At 35.5% G+C, this 21,937-nt stretch overlaps 1 protein-coding gene and 1 long non-coding RNA gene across 2 annotated transcripts in view; one reads left to right on the top strand and one right to left on the bottom strand.

Moving 5' to 3' along the window:
• LOC134650362 (uncharacterized) overlaps nucleotides 1-21,937 on the top strand; it is a 265,217-nt gene that overhangs the window by 32,512 nt on the left and 210,768 nt on the right. Inside the window, exon 2 of the long non-coding RNA XR_010097040.1 lies at nucleotides 13,234-13,483. This is a non-coding gene — a long non-coding RNA (uncharacterized LOC134650362). The remainder of the gene's footprint in view (nucleotides 1-13,233; nucleotides 13,484-21,937) is intronic.
• LOC134650245 (very long chain fatty acid elongase 7) overlaps nucleotides 8,020-21,937 on the bottom strand; it is a 28,405-nt gene continuing 14,487 nt past the window's right edge. Inside the window, exons 4-9 of the mRNA XM_063505194.1 lie at nucleotides 21,346-21,426; nucleotides 17,873-17,929; nucleotides 15,796-15,901; nucleotides 9,895-10,031; nucleotides 9,162-9,323; nucleotides 8,020-8,429 (exon numbers count right to left, since the gene is read on the bottom strand). Coding sequence (XP_063361264.1) covers nucleotides 8,289-8,429; nucleotides 9,162-9,323; nucleotides 9,895-10,031; nucleotides 15,796-15,901; nucleotides 17,873-17,929; nucleotides 21,346-21,426 — 684 coding nt within the window. The 3' untranslated portion in view covers nucleotides 8,020-8,288. The remainder of the gene's footprint in view (nucleotides 8,430-9,161; nucleotides 9,324-9,894; nucleotides 10,032-15,795; nucleotides 15,902-17,872; nucleotides 17,930-21,345; nucleotides 21,427-21,937) is intronic.

Below are 21,937 nucleotides of genomic sequence, written 5' to 3'. Positions count from 1 at the left end.
GTGTGTGTGTTGCCATACGATAAATAAATAAATAGGTTACATATCGTTCCTTGAGAAACATAGTGTCACTATACAAAATGCTTAGTCATTAAAAATGCAACTTTTGAAAAATGGAACAACGTCACTATTCGAATGGTTCCTAATTTTGTATAGTGACACTATGTTTCTCAAGGAACGATAGTTGAATAAATTTTTCCTCGAATAGGTACTTTATAGGTTTCTTGAAACACTGCCATCTTTTGATGAATAGCGGAACTGCGTAGGTAATATATTTGTTAGGCTGAACTTGAGGCGCTTCATACATTTATCATACGCTACTCAACGACAGATGGCGCTAAGTGCAAATAAACTTTAAAGTACAATCAGATGCAGTGATTACCTGGGGTGGGGACGTATTCAAGATGACAAAATTAGCGGATCTTGCAAACCTAGTTCTGGAGCCCAACGTGAAAAGTATGCGATTTCAGTCAGTCCTAATTCAACCATTACTACTTTTTTTCGTTTAAAGATATTTTGGACAAAAGGAAGCAAAATTATTTCACCTTGGCCGTGAACACTTGAATCCCTCTCCGTAAATATGTCATTTTGCTCCCTTGTGACACAAACATCTTCTATTTTGTACTCGTCGACTTTAATGGTTGAATTAAAACTTCGCATCGTATACCAAACTGTAGATCGCATACTTTTCACTGTTGGCTCCCGACTCAACTATAACGATTACTACAACGACTTCTTACGAAACGCTGTAGTCAACTGTAATGAATTCAACCAATCACGAGTCACCGCGGTCATGAGGAATACATCAAAGGATAGAGCAAAAGACATGAACGGAACGCGCTACTATAAGGGCACAAATCACGCGAGGTTCGTTAGGGGAGGGGGGGTCACGAAAAAATCACGAAAAATCACGTTGGGGGAGTTTACTAGAAGACCTCTCCAAATATCACAAAAAGTAGCCGAAAACACCTCGCGTGATTTGTGCACAACCCCTAAGAACTACTGAATAAACTATATACTACTACGACTACTGAATAATAAGTGCGTTGATATCATTTGTACTATACTTGGTAGTATCTACTGCGATACCTAATTTAGGGGACGGTATATGACGTTTTCGATTTAGAGCTCACTTTGTACAATCAATTTGTTCAAGAAATGTTTAATAACTGCATTAAATTATACGTAAATTTGTTCACGAAGAAGCCGTGTACCGGCTCTTCACGGCATAATATTTTTTATTTGCTGTAATTCTCTACAAATCGACACTAAAAGTATCCAAAAATCAAAATATGGAGTTCCGTTTGAGCAACACGCATTACAGTTTTGCCTTTAACAGTAATTGAGTTGTTGTGTGATTTTGAAAGCTAGATAACTAAACTAGCAAATTATTATCTACTTATATTTTTACTCACAAATACAACACAGAAATTCAATCCCAAATGTAAACTTTCGTACAATTTCCATACATTGACGACATCACTCAAAATTCTTCTTCGAGTCAGATGGCCGCTGGCCTTGGATCGAAGCAGACGTGTACGTCGTCGTAGCTCGTTTTTGACATTATTTAGACATTTCATCATATACGCATACGAAAATGTATACCAGTAGATAAATTGTATTTCAAAAAATAGGGTAAATAAATTTATTTAAAATTTGATTTGTTGTTATTTACAGGTCGTAACGATCGAAAACAGCAGTAAACTATCCTAAAACAATACGATTACAATTGAATTTAAGTAACTTGTTCCTTCAAAACCCGCTTAAAATGAAAAAAGTTTAAAGACTCGTTTTACTGATTGGGATTGATTTTCATTATGCTGGTATCAATTTTGCGTCATTAAAAAAAGTATATGACTTCTGTACGTCAATGACATTTGATGTCAATTGTAATCTTGTATTTACGTTAGAGAATATTATATATTCATTTAAATATTACTTACCTATTAATACGAAGCGTAATTCGTTTAATACCTGAAAGTCTTAGTGTCTACACCTACTTTGTTGCCGTTCGTTCCGTCTATATGTGTGCGATTACGTGCTGTTCTCAATAATCAAGAAACAAGCCATAATCTTCAAGAATAAAATAACAGCAAGACCAGCATTTAGTACTAACTAGTTTTTGCGGATTTGGAGACAAGAGATGAAGCTTACAGGCTAATACCGCTGCGGTCTGGTTATTGTTATGTGTATATACCTATCGAGTATTATATAAATTTACTATAAAATAACAATGTTTTATTTCAATGACATTATGTGCGTAGGTATGTATGTTTCGGTGATTATAAGAATTTTGTCCACACAATAATTGTGCAAAGCAGAGACTGCATCATGCTTTCTTTACGATATAAGCGGTATGGTACCGTTATTATTTATCAATACCGGTTCGTTTTGAAGGTAAAACTATACCGGTTGAAATACAAAGTACGGTACCGGTATAAAATTACAGCAGGGACAACCATTTTTATAGGTGTACAGTCAGCTGCAGAGAAAAGGTACGACCAGATAGATAATTGTATGCAGGGGTGGTACCTTTTCTCTGCAGCTAGCTGTACCTAAACCATCATTGACCGAGCGTTGGCGAAGGTCTCCGTTTCAACTTGGGCAAAAATGCTTTCGTATGTCCGAATTCTTCTCCTTTGCATATCACATTTCTCAACTGATTCTCGTGAAAATTCGGTAGTCCGATATAATTATTCGGTTTCTTTTTTTTTTGAACAATTTAAAATAGGCAGAAATTGTCATAAAGGACTTAAGCGCCAGTAGGGTCTGTGACACTTAAGACCACTGCGATTATTAGGTACTTACTGGCCCCTATTTCACCACGACCACGGTGACAGGTGCGACAGTTGTGGACATCACTGTTGCTGACGTCACAGGCCTCCATAGGCTACGGTAACCGCTTACCATCGGACGGGCGATGTGCTTGTTTGCCACCAACATTTTAATAAATAAATAAACTCCATTATATTGCCACTAAAAAATTCTTATTTTGCGAAGCTAATGACAATTGTCACAAGAAACACGGCAACTGTATCGAAATTGCGACACAGAACTCATTTCCTGTCAAGACTTACCGAAAATTCTTTGAAAAATCTTGTGACAATTGTCACAAGATTTTTTCGCGAGAGAAATGTCTGTTTTATCCGATATAATAATTTTTTTTATAATAGGTACAATGACGGTGGCAAACACGAATACGGCCCGCCCGATGGTAAGCGGTAACTGTATTATTAAATTGTACAACGGGACTTAATCGCGTATCTAAGTTTTAAGATTTACCTCCGACGTTTCGAGGACGGCGTTGTCCCCGTGGTCTCGGAGAAGACTGGCTTAAGTTGACATCAGCATCTTCTAACCGCGCGAGTTTTTCGAACTACCCGCACTTGGTCTTGTTTATCCGCTTGAACGTTTTGCGGTTCCGTTGTACAATTTAATAATGTGTAAAAATCGTGAAAGTTTAAATCAGTGTTAGCGGTAACTGTAGTCCATGGATGCCTATGGCGTCAATAACAGTGATGTTTTTGTCGTACCTGTCACCGTGGTGAAATAGGGGCCAGATTACGCCGCGCCGCGTGGAACGTGAGGTGCATTGGGGTAAATGCACACCATTCACTCAAGGAAAATAATCTCCCTTATAAGATCACTTGTGTGTCTGCCATTTTGTTAAAGCCAATTTTCACCGTAACTACTGGACTAGTTCAATTGAAATTTAGTACACATATGTCAAGTAAGGAAGTAGTAAGTCGGTGATCCGAAGATGAGTAACGTAAATAAATGAACTTTTAACTTTGCGGCGATTTTTGGTATCATGTGACATATCAGACATAATTATAAGTAGGTGAGCAAAAATGTACCATAACCTAACTCAGAATTGTATTACATAAATACATATACAAAAAATAGTTCAACGCCAAAAGATTAATGGAAGACCTATGTCCTATAATAGGTGAGTTGGTTTAAACAAAAAATATGCAATAAAAATGTGTAACTGTGGAACCCATAGTGAATCCTACTCGTACATGCTCGGTTTTTATATTATGTACCTATAAGATATTTTCTACTTTATACTTTATAAGTGTACCTACATAATATTTACTTATAAGCAGTTGTCACGTAAAATATTTGTAGATTTTTTGGAAGTATGTGTCACATCATCATCATCTTCCTCGCGTTGTCCCGGCATTTTGACACGGCTCATGGGAGCCTGGGGTCTGCTTGGCAATTAATCCCATAAATTGGCGTGGGCACTAATTTTTATGAAAGCGACTGCCATCTGACCTTCCAACCCATAGGGGGTAAACTAGGCTCTTATTGGGATTAGTCCGGTTTTCTCACGATGTTTTCCTTCACCGAAAAGCGACTGGTAAATATCAAATGATATTTCGTACATAAGTTCCGTAAAACTCATTGGTACGAGCCGGAATTGCAATTCGCACGCTCTTACCGCTAGGCCTCCAGCGATTTTTTTGAAGTATGTATAGCACAAAAAAAATATTTAGAAATGTAACATTTAAGGTAGGTAATTAAAATACGGTATAAACATTATTGGAGAAGACTTGGAGGAAGTGTCATACGGATCTACATTCGATGCGTGGAAAACAAGTTCTTTTGTCTAATTATAATCCATCGGCAATCACGCGAGCGCATAAAACGAAAATCATTTCTTTTTCACTCCCTAAAACTCCCTTAACCTAATAACAGTAAAACAAAAAATAAAATATAGAGGGTTACCAACCAGCCAAAGAATTATAAGTAGATATATGCACTTATCCCAACGCACCTCACGTTCTACTCTGCACGGGGTTCATTGCCGCTCCTACCGCCGTAAGTAACTATCAACACCTACATTATCAAGGCTACGATCGAAGATAATCGCTTCAGCACTGAAATAATACCGGTGGAATACCGGTATAATATTTTTTATTTTAATTGTATTAATTTAATAGTGAAACAAAAGCCGAATATACCACATAAAAGTAAATCGGTAAAGATATTAGGGGTACATTAGCCAACACGGTTTCCATATATCTTCAAATTTTATTTTGTCCGCCTTAATTAAATTTTGCACCCTGCCGGAACTTTATTTATTTAAATTCTCATTTAATTGATTTTGAGCCTTATGAAAAGTCGTATAGAGTAGTAAATAAAATTTTACATCTGACTTAATGACATCTGGTTTTATTCGGTTTAACTTTAGAAAACGCGTATCTCGACAAAGCCATAATGTAGAAAATTGTCAACAACCAAATGAATTATTAGAATTTAAATACGTCACGTCACGTGTGACATGAACAGACAAGGAAAGCAAGATTAAATGTATTGTTTCTCTTTCTTCTTTCAATGGAACGCTTTTCCTAAAAGGAGGCCACTAAACTCAAAACGCAATCTTAAAAAAAAACTTGATGGGTCAGTGACCTGTCCCAGTAAAGTGAGGTAGTGTGCGTGAAGTGCGCTTGTGTGTGAAATGGGGTAAATTGACAGAATCTGAAAATTTACCCACCTCTACCGTCACCTTAAGCTGACTCGTAGAAAAGTATTGTACCTATACAATAGTGATATTAATCTTGACCTTTTCAATCTCGTGCCTCTCGTGACTGAAAAGCTCTCTATTATATCATGATTTTATAAAGTACTAATATTAAGTACAACTTACAATTATTTTGTAGAAAAATAATAAACTCAGTTTTCTATTATCTTATTTTTTATTTAAATAAGTATCACAAAGTTTGATAACGCGGCGTTATTTAAACCATTACCTAGGTATATACATATTATTAACAATGTCAATTTTGTGTCATTACACTAATTTATGATCAGAAACCTGAGCGATCACCAATGGGCAACTAAGGTAAAGGTATTCATAAATAGGCCAGCCAAATGAGGCAAAGAAATGTTTTATGTGTGAATAAAACGGACAACACATTTTGGTTGTTTGAAAATCGTGTTTTAAATACAGTTAAATATTACGTGATGTCTCACAAAGATATAAACTGGTGTTTCAAATTTAGTTAAATCAACTAATATTGTTGCCTAGAATCACATACAACGGATTCATCATAGTTATTTTCATGATTACCAAGAAAATTATAATCTTTCATATTTTTAAATTGTCAATCAATAATGTTCCAAACGAACTGATAGTTAGTCTGATATTTTTAAGTAAGTATGTACCCGCCGTACATCATCAGCCGTAAAAGTGCATGGCGACTTTATCAATGAATTCATTCATAATTTCTCCATGCAATTTCGCATCTCTCTGCTACTTAGGTACTTAACAGGATAGCAGAGAAGATTACGTGAATCGGTCAAGGAACCTTTAGACTTGGAAAAATAACCATACAAAGAGATACAGCAATCCTAAAACCCTTCACGAATAAAAAACAAGTTCGTTTGTCTACATAAAATGACCAAAAAAGTGATCGAGCAAACAATACTATTATGCTTGTACTATATTATTATTAAACAGTCATGTAATTAACAACTAAAAAGAGATAATTACTTTCAATTATAAATAATAACTAAACTAAATAAAGTTAAAATATTTTACAGGCTAGATAAATGGCTTGATACAAAACTTACAATAATGCCTTGATCATAATAGCCTGGCCTAAATAGACAGAAAAATCCGAGGGTAACCTCCGCGACTACGCTGGAATTAAGTAGGTAGGTAGGTACTGTATAATAACGCTGCATTAGTTCTACAAATGTAAAACCAACCACAGAGTGTATAGCCTTACATTCAGCCGTGAAATATTTACTAGATTTCGTGATACGTCACGTAGTCACTTGTCTATTTGTAAGTTGAATCAGGAGGCAAAAATATAAATACATTTAAGTTCATCGTGAAATAAGTTAACAAATTCGAATTAAACAATGAACTTGTACTACATATTAAACCTTCCACCTCTGCATTCAATCCACCACTATTTATTTTAAATTTCCTGAATTCTCAACTGAGATGGGTTACGATTTACATCGTTTTGTACTGGCACAATTTCATCATTATATTTAACGTCTAGATCTTTACCGGAATAGTTGGATTATGTACACTTTAGCAAGGCTTCGGTACCAATGGCACTCACACACAATAGACACACACGCTTCCCATTCAACGGAATCATCAACAAAAATATTGACGTCCTTCAAACGTACCTACTCACACAATTACTAGCAATGTCAACACTTGAAAAATAGTATTACTGGACTATTACCTCTTTTACCGAGTGCATTGTCCGAGACAAACCAGTATAACATATGACCTCGAGATCCGTTAAAACTAAGCGTATCGTAGATCATACTAATATTGGTGCGCCTGAGGCGCAGCGCTCGGAGCATATTGGAAATACGAACTGCAGTCATAATCATAAGGAAGGTAATAAAAGTTCGTTACAGTATAATTAAACTTAGATCAATGCCAGATTCATAGCACAGGAAAACGTAAAAGCAACAATGAGAGAGGTTTTTGGCGTAACGTATTTAAGTATTGTTTTAACAGGTAGTTTTGAGGTACAATATTAAGAGCCTAATACATATTTTTTGTAGATTATTATTACTACTGATAACCATGCAATTTTTGTAATGGTCATAAATAAACACTTATGATTTCTGGTCAGGTTGCATAGTGGAGGAGAGAGAGCTCTTCCATTTTTACAAACCTCGGTCTTCTCACACGTGGACGGTTGCAATAAGCATCTTTTAGACAACAAAACAAATCGAAACGCTTATTTTAACAGGTCGACGGGTTTTTCCATTGGCTTTACAAAGATGTTTACACTATACTAACCGCAAATCAAAATAACGGCGTGGGCGTAAATCACCTGAGCACCTACCGCGAACCACGTTCGACGTGTTGCCTCTCTGTCGCACTTGTAAATTCGTACGTAAGTGTGACAGGGAGGTAACACGTCGAACGTGGTTCGCGGTAGGCCCTCTGCATGGCATCAGAAAGAAAGAAAGAAATACTTATAGCAATTATGACTCCGGTCGTCTGTTTGGTTTGCGGATAGTCTTACGTATTACTTTGTAAATGACGCAGTCATACAACATTAACTACACTGATACTTTATAACAATTCTACATCTAATTATTAACAATAACTTAAGATTACCTAATTGAGCTTTCTCCATCGGGTACTCTTATTAAAGGGCCACATAGAATGCGAAACGTCTACCCCTTTCGCTCTCCGGTAGCGTTTGGCTACCGGAATGAGGCGCAGAGTCGGCTATTGGAGTCGGTAGTGCCCCCGTGGCTGCGGGTGGATTGTTCTAGGATCTAAGGGCGCGCATCGGTCACTGCGCGGCGACTGCGCCGGCGACTCGCTGCCGCACGTCGCCCAGCCCGGCGCCATTGCTGAACCCGTTCAGGAGTGGGTACATCATGTCTTTTGATTCCGATTTTGCTGCTTCCGCTGCTACTTTCGCTCTGGCGATCTGAAATGATATATGATGTTCTCAGAAATATTCTTGAAAATAATATTGGTCTCATTTATTTTCTACTATCGCGTCAAATTCGTGGAATTGAGATGTTTGAAATAGTTTCATGCCTACATTATTCATATTAGGAGCTGGACGCGACCGCGTATATCTTTTAGAGTAATAACCTTTGATTTCATGGTCCTCACAATCTGATTATGCTTGTTTGTAGAGGTTTGTTTAGCTAAAATATTTACCAGCGAAGGTAGCACGCTATGTCAAACACGCCTACTTATTATAGTAAAAGGAAGTAGTCATGTACAAATTAGGTTAAGGTCTTGAACTTCAACAGGAAATATGTTTTAAATATTTCCAGTGACCAAGAGAACAGGTTACGGAAATATTGCCTAGACATGCAAATGATCAAGGGTGTGACCCTAGATTTTACAATGTAATCATTAGGTAGGTATATTATAATCATGATCATCTGTGGAAGTTTAATCAATAGGAATAATAGTTTAAAAGTATAGGCGTCATGCCAACAGTGATTTTTTTTATTAATTCTCTGCTATAGATGCTATCAAACTTAACTTTTTTATTATTATTAAATACATGGAAAACCAATCAGTTATAAATATTTGTAAAAGCTACAACAGATTTACATATCCAATTACCTACAGGTTCTCGCTTATATAAAAATTTCTTAAGCTAAGGTTCTTTTAAAAGATAAGTAGAGCTCCAAGTACTCACTTTAGCTTTTTCCTTCTTCAGATAAGCCTGTTTGTAGAAGTCGGAGAAGAGGTAGTAGAACAGGACGGAGTGCATGCCGATCCACCAGACGAAGGCGCGCGGGTAGTCGCACTCCGTGAACAGCAGCTGGAACGTGTGGACGAAAACTAGCACGAACTGGACCTGAAATAAGCAGTAACAATTTAGTACCCTTTAGAAAAGTGGACGGTTCAAATCTTGCGGCGCGATTCGGGAAATGAATTAGAAATTCACTAGATATGAAATAGAAAGATATGTGACGTTCCACGGCAAAAGGTACCTTATGGCGGCCGCAATAATATTGGAGCGGCGTTAATAATAGCGTAAGCGCCAACCGCCATGAGGTACATTTTGCCGTGGAGCGTCACATATATTTACTAAATCATATCTAGCGAATCTCTAATTTATTTCCCGAATCGCGCCGTTGGGTGTGAGTTAGGGTTAAAATGCGTCTTAAGATTCCGTTTAAGTAAACGGAATTGTAAGTACAACGATACGATTAATTTAGTTCGTGTGTGACCTACATTCGTGTGTGGTACTAGTTTATTTCCCTTTAAACAATAATCATACTATTGCACCGCAAATATTACATCTTGTAATTACCTACTATCTTTATAAGTACCTATATGGCTTTCCATAAGACTTTAGTTTTTACCTAATTTTTAATCCTAACTTTAAGTATTACTGAGTTTTATTTTTTTTACTATGTACTAACCATCTGCAATGCGGTGAGGTATTTCTTCCACCAAAGGTACTTCTGCACCTTAGGTCCGAGCGCGGCCAGCAGGTAATACGAGTACATAATGATGTGTACAAATGTGTTCAGCATGCCGAAGAAAGTTGAATGACCACCTGAAAAAATATATAAATATAAATCAATTATTTCATGTTCCAATATCGTTGCAAATTACTGTAGCTGTAGGTTAACCATAAGATGAATCGTTGAAAACGAATAAAAGAAACTAAACTAAACTAGGAAATTTTCTCATGGGATTCTTATGATCGTACTACATATTTACGTCATACCACACGATTTATTTGACTCTCTGGGTGACTTGCACCATCCTACTAACCCGAGGTTAAGCAGTTAAACCGTTAACCCAGTGTCAAATTGTACTGGTAACCATGGTAACTCCAGGTTTAACCGGTTAACCCCGGGTAAGAGGGATGGTGTAAGTGGCGCTTATACACTAATGACTAAATATTTACTTGTAACATGAACATGTATTGACATTGCAAGTAAATACGACCGTTCTACAAACAGTCATGAATAAACTTCACTATAGCAGTTTCCTTAACTGATTTGCACTTTACTTTATAACACTAATCTTTTAAATAGGTATACAATGTCATGTAAATGTATTAAAACTATTAAAGTAATTATTTACTCGTTCCAAGTGCAAACTGGTCTATATTTCTGTAATCGCTTCTTGGAACCTATCAAGCCAATTCGAACGCATACTAACATCAGAATGATATTTTTTTGAATGATGTTATTTAGTTATCGTTGGGCTCGCCCGCGCCAATTCATCTACGGCAGCCATACTCAAAGTGTGTTCCGCGGAACCCTAGGGTTCCGCGACAGCCCTGCAGGTTCCGCAAGAATTTAGAATTAAGCTTATTTAATAAAAAAAATACACTTCTAAAACAATGATTTATAACTCAAGATAGGTTATAGGCGTTCCAAAATTGAAGCGCTTAACTTGTGACAAATTGGACAAGTTGCCTTTAGACGCGGCTGAACAAGCGAGAAATGTGCACGTGCTAACGAGCTCCGGCACACCGAAAGAGAAAGAGACGACCTTATGTTTAACAACGAGTGTGACAAAGATGGTTGGAATGAGAAAATTAATCAAAAATAATAGACTTCTTCTTAGGCACAGAAATAAATATGGAAGTAATTATTGTGGTCCTCAAGTATGAGTATAACCTATTTTATATAATATTATTGTTCTAAAAACTATTGTTTTATTGTAGGGTTCCATCAAGTATTTCGCTTTCCAAAAGGGTTCCGTCAAAAAAAGATTGAGAACCGCTGATCTACGGGGTCAAGTACGAGCGAAATGCACGATAACTGAATGATATCAGATAGATGTCATTCTAATATCAATGTGTTCGAATACTTCGAATAGGCCTGAATGTATAACCAGCATAAATTGCTTCATACAACCGTTTTTCTTGGCAGTGCACCGTACGTAAGTAGTAATTTGACACTAGTGAAACTTTAAATTTGGGTTACAGATTAGGCTTTAGCGTTTATTATATACCAAATCAATAGAGTGTCACGGTAATGAAAATAAAAAAAAATTACATGAATTACAGAGAAATGGCATCCTCTAGGGTCTTTGCCAGAATCAGTTAGCGGTGGAGAATATCAAGATGTCACACCGATATGATACTGATCTGCAAAACACACTTCAATGACGCCCGTAGACTGTGAACAAACATTTTCGGGTCATAAATGGATCCTAACTCCTAAATTACGGTTATGTTATCAAAATGACGGGCGTTTTTCCGAGCCTTGCTGATCTGCCAGTGTCGATAATTGTGACATTTCTTCAACCAAAAACGTCACTTTTGTCACTGCCAGATCGGTATCATGTCGGTGTGACATCGAATAAGCATTGTTTGCATTGGGCCGCATGTCTTTGGATTATACGCAAAAAATTTGCAGTTTTTATCATATTACGCGACTACGTAGCACAGGATACTCGTTATAGAAAGTCTCACTGATCTCAGTATTGCTCTAACCGGTTGTATCAACATATCTAAAAACCAGATAAGGCAGAAATTGAGGCAGATTTTGATGTTTCATTATAATAGCCTAATACATTCAGAAACGATACCGGTTTGTAATCAAATATTTTTAAAACCTAGCACTGAACAGCTATTTTATGTAAATGTTTAAAATGTTTTTACACGGACATCACACAAAAAAATCGGAGAATACTAAATCCTAAATACGACTGTACGGACTTGTATTATGAGATTGGCATCGATAGCATGTTGAACTGCAAGATTGAAAGTCCAAGGTAAAGCCCCATTTAAACAGTTCAAGAACTTGCATGCAATTTTCTTTACATTTCGGTATTTGGTGATCGACTGAATTCATTGTACTCTGTAGTTAGCTATGTAGCGTAGTAGCAGCTATGTACTTATCGAATTTTGTATGCAAGATTTTTTGACCCCTCCCCCCTCCTTGTCACACTTGGTCACAAATCTGGCAAACCCCTCCCCCCTAGTGTGACGTCACATTTTTTCTACGAAATCGCCAAATCGAATTAAGTAAGTACCCAAGTATTATTAATATTATATCAAAATATTTTATATACGACGATATAAATAGAGTCAGACCAAGAAAAGTCTGCAGCGGATTTGACAGCCCTCGCAGTGCCAGTGTTATTTTAAACGTCAAACTACTATGAAATTATGACGTGTAAATAACACTTGCACTGCGTGGGCTATCAAATCCGCTGCAGACTTTTCTTGGTCTGACTCTATTAGTAATTTTATAACACAAAACTGCTTAGGAAAGAAAATTAAACGAATAAAAACGATTATCGTTTTAAAAACTTGTTATTTAAATGTACAGCGAATAAAATAATTTAAATAAATTTTCGGTTACTGATTGAAGTTAAAGTGACGTCACAAAGTTTGTGTCTCCCCCCTCCCCTATGTCACAATATGTCACATTTTCTTGACCCCCTCCCTCCCCCTAAACGTATGATGTAATTAATGGATGACCCCTTATGTTATTACATAATTAGGTACCTACTCATAAATAGGTACCTATATCGAGTAATAATTTTATTATTGTACAATTAATACGCTATAAAATATACGCAAAATTGTCAGTTTCAAAGAGATTTATTTAAAGAGTAGGTAACTTAATATGTATTTGAATGAATAAAGGATAGATCTGGATAGTTGTACAACCAGCAATACTATTCGCTTAGCACATTCGTTTATTCAATACTTAACTTTTTAGGGTTCCGTAGCCAAATGGCAAAAACGGAACCCTTATGGATTCGTCATGTCTGTCTGTCTGTGACAGCCGTGTGTCACAGCCACTTTTTTCCGAAACTATAAAAACTATACTGTTGAAACTTGGTACGTAGATGTATTCTGTGAACCGCATTAAGATTTTTACACAAAAATAGAAAAAAAAACAAAAAAAAACAAACAAACAAACAAACAAACAAATTCTGGGGGTTCCCCATACTTAGAACTGAAACTCAATTTTTTTTTCACAAAACCCATACGTGTGTGGTATCTATGGATAGGTCTTCAAAAATGATATTGAGGTTTCTAATATAATTTTTTCCTAAACTGAATAATTTGCGCGAGAGACACTTCCAAAGTGGTAAAATGTGTCCCCCCCCCCTGTAACTTCTAAAATAAGAGAATGATAAAACTAAAAAAAAATATATGATGTACATTACCATGCATACTTCCACCGAAAATTGGTTTGAATGAGATCTAGTAAGTAGTTTTTTTTTAAAACGTCAGAATTCCCCTAAATACGGAACCCTTCATGGGCGAGTCCGACTCGCACTTGGCCGCTTTTTTGCTTGTACTTTGTGTCGCTATAATTATGCAATATCAATTTGGATGTGCAATTGTACATACGATTGTAATGTTCCGCATTATTTATTATTATGTTTAAACAAGTTAATTAATGACGTCCCACGGGTAAAGGTAAAGGTACCTTATGGCCGTTGGCGCTTACGATATTATTAACGCCGCTCCGCCGCCGCGCGCTATTATTATTGCGGCGCTATGCGACGTACGCGCCAAGTGCCATAAGATAAGGTACCTTTTGCCGTGGAACGTCATTATTTTGCGTTTTTGCGAAAACTACGTAAGTTTCCGAAAATACTTGTTCGAGAAAAATCTGTTTGGGCCACGACCGCGTTCTACAAACATCGTAATTCGTGAGGCTCCAAGGAGTCCGAGGCCTTCGAACAAATTATGTTTTTTGCAGACATTATGATCACCTATGACTTATGACTTGACGTGGACTTGACAGACGTCAAGTTTCTCAAATATTCTAATTCCTTATCAAAAGTATGTTAATGACATACAATCAACAAATGAAGCATTTATTTTAATTATGACTACTTCTGAGTTTAATTTAACCTTGAATAATTTTACGGTTTAGACTCACTTGTTTTAAGTTCGATGTTCACAGTTTAAATTCGATGGTTTAATTTAACCGTTAATAATTATTAATTAGCTAACTAGCCAAGGTTTCTCGGGTAAGCCTACACGTATCACTAGCGTACGACTAGCCTTTAGAGGGGTTCACGGCACGGTGCACTATGAATTATATTTTCATACGTTTGACATCATTTCGTTTCATACAGTCTGTCTGAGTGTTGGAACTTTTAACCATAGTAGTACGATCAATATTATCAAAACATTACCATTCATCATTTATCTTAACATTAAATGAGGGCTATTTTTATTTTCAGGACGTACAACTACAAACTTATACAGGGTGCTTCCTGTAACAGAAGCAATAAATTAAACTGTAGGCTGTATTCCTCAAACTGACCAACATTTTTTCAGCAACTTTTGAAAATAACTAATGTTTTGATTTTTATTACACTTTCAAGTTTATTCTAAAACGCAACGTATTGCAAATTTTGTTATGTTTAAAGCGTGACAAGCAACGTCAAACACACTGATTCAGCGTACATTGAAGGCAATATTTATTTTGTATGAAAAAGAGGAAGTCTAAAGGATTCATAATTTTTAAAAGTTGCTGAACAAATGTTGGTCGGTTTGAGGAGTACAGCCTTTAATTTAATTTATTGCTCCTGTTACAGGAAGCACCCTGTATAGTCTTATCAGTATTGCCTTTATTCAAAAAGTTTAATTAAATACAAATTAGAACCCAAGTGTCGTTTATATATGAACTGTACATATATCTGAACTTACCGAACAATAGTCAGTATAATGACCTTTATTTAAATCTATAACACATCTGCAGCTTTATAGACTGATGGTCGTTAGAGGTAAAGGAGAATGATCGTTTAAATTATGATCATGTCCATTATGGAAAAATTTCCAAATTAGACTTATTGGAATTTTTAAAGGAATTTAAAACTACAGTAAAGTGATATAGATTGTGGTTAAAGATTGTGCACGTGCTCGAATCACGAAACCACTACTTTCGGACTTAAATGTAGGTTTTTAGCTTTCAAAATACATAGTTGTAAAGAATTTTAAATAAGTACTATATTTTTACACGTTCCTACTTACTATGTATCTTTATCATACAACATATTCAGTTTCTTAGACAACGTACTCAGGTATAAAAAGTACTTCTACAAGGAATTACAATCGTTGGTCTACGTACTTTATTGTAATTTAATTAATCTATAATTATCCGGTCAATAACGCCTCCTCACTTTCTCCAACAAAGTAAGCCTATTTAGGTAGACTAAATCAGTAATATATTTATAAATCCACACTATAAATTAACTAAATAATGTATTTTTTTACATTACACGCAGCCCTACACCCCTACAGGCTAAAATGCGTCAAGCGATAGCTGTAAATTTGTGTTTTAACTGTATGGTTTTTAAAAATGAAAATGTTTGTCACATACCTGGTGTGAACTTGACTCCGAACCACACGGACATGGGCATGATGCCGTGGTGGATCACGTGTAACTTGGATACATGGTCAAACTTCTTTCGCATCACAAAGAAGATCTGTAACAAGCGTCGGGTGCAAATTATGGACACCATCCGTCTAAAAATATCTTGGTATGAAACCGGTCAGCGGTCAAGAATAAAATTGTTTCGGGCGTTCTGGTTATTCTATAAATAAAGTGTATGTTGCGCGTCTTGCGAATTGGGGACTTTTATATGAGAAAGATATTTTAATTGAACTTCTTTGTCAAGTTGCAAAGAAACGCAGTATTAGATCGGGCTCATAGACTTATGCAAATGCTACGATGTGACCATATAAGTTGCGGAAATAAACATAATCGCCAACAAGTTGCCTTGGTGTTGGTGCACCTTGGCAGTGTTAATTTATAACTTTTACAAGACTATAAAAAACTATTTTTTAAATGCGCTAGTATAATATACATTTTCTTATTTGTTTGTGTTATAACAAAGTCCCTACTGACATAGCGAATTTACCACTTACCAAATTTAAGTCACACATTAAGCGCTCCTTGTTAAGTAAGGCGTACTACACTGTAAATGATTTTATACACGATAGAGATGCCTTTAAGCCTGTAGCTTGATTTCGATAGTATGATAAGAGTTCAATAAATATTGTTTTTTCATTGTAAATTAAATATGCTAGTGTCCAGTCGAATTGACACATGAGACAATCATGTTCTCGCTTGATTATATTGTTTAATTTAATTTTAGTTTTGGACACTTGGAGACCATATACATCTCTAAGTAATTATTTATTTTATTTTTAATGATTCTGACACTTAGAGACCTTTACATCCCTAAGTATTTATTCATTTTATTATTTTTATTTTATTGTACATACTTATATTTTTAATGATTCGGACACTTAGAGACCTTTACATCTCTAAGTCAATTTAGGCTAGTAATTATGTGAAGCTATACCGTCTTTTATGTAACATACGAGCACAAAATGCTGTGTCTCACAGCTAAGTGTTATCACTATTTTAATATTAATATAGGCCGGTAGCTTGAACATGTCATGCTCGCTTAAAAGTCTTTGCTTACGGTGGCGTCGTTGATCGGGTCGCCACTTTCCCGAATGAAGGTTGAGGGAGGCGATGGCTGAGATACGCGTCGTACTCGTGAACGGGTGCTGTTTGTGGAGACGGGTCTGTTTAAGCTAACACGAATATATTTAGTAACTTTATTTTTTAATTTAATTGCAGTGAGACGCCTCATTCGGTTCTCGTATGTTTTTTTTTTCTCGTAATGTGTTAATCATACAGGATTGTGACTCTTGGAGACCCTATACATCTCTAAGGATAATTTGATAAACTATGTTATTTTTTAGTTCTGACACTTAGAGACATTTACACCTCTAAATAAGTTTAGATTTTTTTTTCCATGTATCTGTTTTGTTTTTATTTTAATATTATTATTATAGTTTTTTTATGTAATTCGACATTAAGAAACCTTATACATCTCTAAGTAATTGTATTACGTTAGTTTGATTTGGTAGTTGTAGTTGTATTTAATAATTGTTGATGTATAATTATTATTATTTTGCTTGTATGTAAATTCAATGTTGACATGTAAAAGTGCCCTTGTGGCCTATTTGCTGAATAAATGTTGAAGTTGAAGTTGAAGTTGAAGTTTCCAAATCCTTGAAATAAGTATATTTAAAATAAGTTCTCGCCTATTAATATGTATACTAATAACAGTAATAAAATAACGTATCCCTACCTGGTATAACTAGGGAATAAATCAATTATTTTATTAAATATTTAGTTTGTGTTCTTTTTATTAGTAAACACTAATTACAAATTGAAATAGATTCAATTAAATATCCGAAAGAAAAAAATACTGCTGCCAGTTCCCAAGGTTGCGAACGAAGACGTTGGTTCCCAGCCCTGGGCCTTAGTAACTTTTTCTTTCGTAGGTATATAATGTCTCAGTTTCTATGTATTGCTTATTTAAATAACGTATTTAATTTCCCAGACAATATTCTATATTACTTAGAAGAATACTTACAGTATCGAAAAACTCCGTGAATTTCGAAAAGTAGTACCACCAACATCCGGCCGCCGTCTGTAAAACAACAAACGCAATGTTACCATTAAAAATATATCACTTATCTGTTGTTTTTAACAAACATAACAATCTCGCTTGTATAATCAACCGATAAAACGCTTCCCAATGACCAAATGGAAACAAGGAAATGAAGATTTTATCAAACATCGTTTCGTTTTTTGACAATTAGTTAGTTCATAGGACTGGACAGAACTAAAGTAAGCATTAGGATTTTATTGGGTCATTTAATACGGAAATCATACAGTTTAGGTGAAAAAATAAACAAATTCAAATAGGCATTACAATTACCTAATTACTTAAATGTTTCTAACAGAAAATTTAAACTGTATTACCTAACAGGGTTTTGTGCGCCGGATCCTTTGCGATAGATACGTACAAAGATACCAATATATCCAAACTAGGCATACCTACTCTGGCAAGCTAGCTTTTTTTGCAGAAAAATTCGGAATATTTCAAAATTTTGAATTTCGCCATAGTATAGCATTACTAGCTACATTAATAGCAGAAGGTCACCTCAAATCGGTTCTACAAACTACACACCTACGTAACGTTACTTAGCAAATAAAAATTCCCATATAGCCAAAAGTGTTAATTAAAAGTAAGTAACTGTCGTGTAGCATATCTTCTCTTACACTTTCCGAGTGATGCCATATTAAATATGAAGTTATGAAGTTCGGCTCTGAGCGCCTACCGCGAATCACGTTCGACGTGTTGCCTCTCTGTCGCACTTGTAAATTCGTACGTAAGTATGACAGGGAGGTAACACGTCGAACGTGGTTAGCGGTAGGCCCTCTGACGCTAGTAACAAGACCGTGTATGTAAATTTACAATTTGCGTGTCATTAGTTTACGTTTGTTTAACTACTCTATGTGGAGAAGTGTGAAACGATTACACGAGTTAAACGGAAATAGGCTTTATTCTATATGACTTCACTGAAAGCTTACAATTTGACGTATACTACCATTAAATCTAATCCCTAATTCCCTACTAATATTATAAATGCGAAAGGAACTCTGTATGTCTGTCTGTTACCTCTTCTCGTTTAAACGACGGAAACGATTTAGATGAAATTTAGTAAGTATGGAGATAGTTTGAGGCCCGAGGAAGGACATACGATAGTTTTTATCAATCATCATTATTATCCCACGCAAACGAAGTCACGGGGAGACGGTAAAGTACTCTATAAGTGGATAAGTGTATGTTATGATACGCACATACCATGTGCGTATCATAACATAACCGCAAATACGCAAATTGCAAATTTACATTATTCAGTGAATCAGAGTAAATAACGTTAAATCTCGTTTTACTTGTGTAACCATTTCTCATTTATCCATATACTTTTACTTATATAATTTAGACAAATTACATAATTATTATGATTCATCAGATATCATCTATGTAATACTATGGGCCCGATTCGGATTTTGCAATAGACATCTGTTAGATATGTTTTAGACATCGCCAAGATACGATAACGATATGTTTAAGATCTAACCTGTCAAATTTGACATTTGCGCGATTCTGGAGATATTCTTGAACGATTTCCACAAGATATGGCTTAGAGATCCAATTCACATCTAATAGATATCTAACTCTATCTTACGTAAAAGTGACATTGGTTGCTCGAATTGCGCTGCAAAAGAGAACTAGTTGAAATCTAAACTATAACGTATCTAGAATGGATATCTAGTACGTGTCGTCTCTTGTGAATATCTTGAAGTTCGAATACGGCAGTATATTTATAGAAAAGTATGATATGATTAAGGTAAACGTACTGGTGCTCGACGCGGTCCCAGTACATGTCATCTTGAAACTTAAGTCAATTGTCAATACAGGTGACAGCAGGGTGCCATCTATTGGGCATTAGCATGGCGAGCACTAGTACCTTTACCTTACACGAATAAAACGAGAATAGGTCATATCTTCTATGATTTACACTCATTAGCTGAATATAAATAAATATTTGTTTGTTTACCCATCAGTATTATTTCGTGACGCGTTCATCGTTTTTGACCAAACAAGGACTAACTAATTTCTTTAATCCCAGTATTAACAACGGGATTTAAAAAAAAATTGTTTAAGTATTTCAGACTTTTACATTTACATCCATATTGTGTTAGTCTACTTACATCGAAACTTAGAAACTAGATGTTAGTACCTACATATAAATACATAATTAAAAACCAAAACAGAATTAAAAACAAAAACAGAAAAAGGAGTCACCCAATATACATTTTATGCCCTTCCCGTCACAATACTGACCCAATATTTTAATTGGACAGTCAAGGCGTCCAGCTACCATCCTCAGGATGTTGTTATTACTGTCTCGCACTCGTCTCAGCAAAGAGGCTACCCTCTTGCGTCTGATGGCATGGAAGCCATCCGTATGCGCCTCGGCAAACATGCCTGACGCACTGCAGTGGCGAGGCAGCTTTAACAACATCCTGAAGATGTTATTGTATTGTATACGGAGCGCGTTATAAACGCGCTTCGTATACAATACAATGAAATTATTAGTAAATAAGCACATAATATTTTTTGCACAATTTTTTTGCAGCACTCGTGCTAAATGTTAAAGGTTGCTATTACCCATTCACAATCTTCAAGGGCTCATTACTGTTTCCGTATTACCGACAGCTCACCAACAATATGTAGATTCACGCCTACTTTGTGCGATTCTATTGAGTTTTCCGGTTATAAACTTCATCAAATTTACTGGTGATGTTATGCAGACGCATACATTAGCCGGTCACTTGTTCATTGTTCACGTCATGTCAATAACGCATACGAACTTGAAGGCTAACAACCAGTCGTTTAACTCCCGATTCGTTATAACGTAGCCGACAATAGACATCTTACTCTAACTAAACCTTTTATATCTTTATTATCTTATGTAACTGTAGATGAATGAGCAAAATAACATAACTTTAAACCACTTTCACGCATAAGCTGTTTCTGAAGCGAAAACTGGACGCCCGAATCAATTAAATTACAAACTGTAGTCGGAGTAACGTAACGATAGATTTTTGACAGTTATGAATTTATTAATTTACACTTATATGTATTTAATTTATGAATGATGTTAGCTTCATCTACATACTGTATATGTATAGTATAAGGTACAAATTCATAACTGTCGTCAATAAATTCTTACGTTACTCCAACTGTTCAACGTTAGCTAACGTCTTCTCGGTATTATTTGCATAATAATCACTTCTAATCTAATCAAGCATGAAATGGGTATGTGCCTCTGCTAATAAACATGATATGAGATTTATATGGCTCAAAACTCAAAGTTTGGACCTAGGCTGAAACTAACCTGATCCAATTTACACAGAAAAAGAACTGTAGGTCCCTAAGACTTCAATTGACCTCTCATTGAGTATTAAATAAAAAATAATAATGCTTACCCTCATTGCTATTGGTGACCGTGAGTAGTCTACAGGCTGGCATCGGAAACTATGCGTCGTGAACCATCCACTGGCTATGCTCTGTCAAGAGAAAAATATGCAACTATTAATCACATACACATATAAAATAGCCTTGGCTTCATGTAACTTGATATACAATCTTATGTTAAGATCTAGGTGCAAAATAAATTTAACCGTTTTGGTACGTAATATCGGGTAACATTGTAAACAAAATCCCAATACATCACTTAGACTTATAAGCATAGTATGAATGATAAGATAAAATTAAATGATTAAATGATAGATTAAGTTGAGCATGTTATGAATGTAAGTAGTTTCTTAAGTTAAAAGATATGATATTCTATTGTTGTATAAAATCTACCGCGGATGGAGTATCGAGACAAACCTTACTGGTTTACCGATACTTTTGTAATTAAGATTAGATATTGTGTTGTAATTACCTGAATAAATAATAATAATAATAATGTACTGCCTATTAAATATTTTAATTTCATAGGTGAATGAAAGCAACTGGGCTAGTAATTACATAATATCGTTTATTTATATTTACGTTCTAAGCAGAATCGGATGA

The sequence above is a fragment of the Cydia amplana genome, chromosome 8 (assembly GCF_948474715.1).
Source record: "Cydia amplana chromosome 8, ilCydAmpl1.1, whole genome shotgun sequence".
Taxonomy (NCBI): Eukaryota; Metazoa; Arthropoda; class Insecta; order Lepidoptera; family Tortricidae; genus Cydia; species Cydia amplana.
The sequence above is the reverse complement of the archived record's forward strand: the minus strand, read 5'-3'. Positions and strand labels throughout refer to the sequence as shown.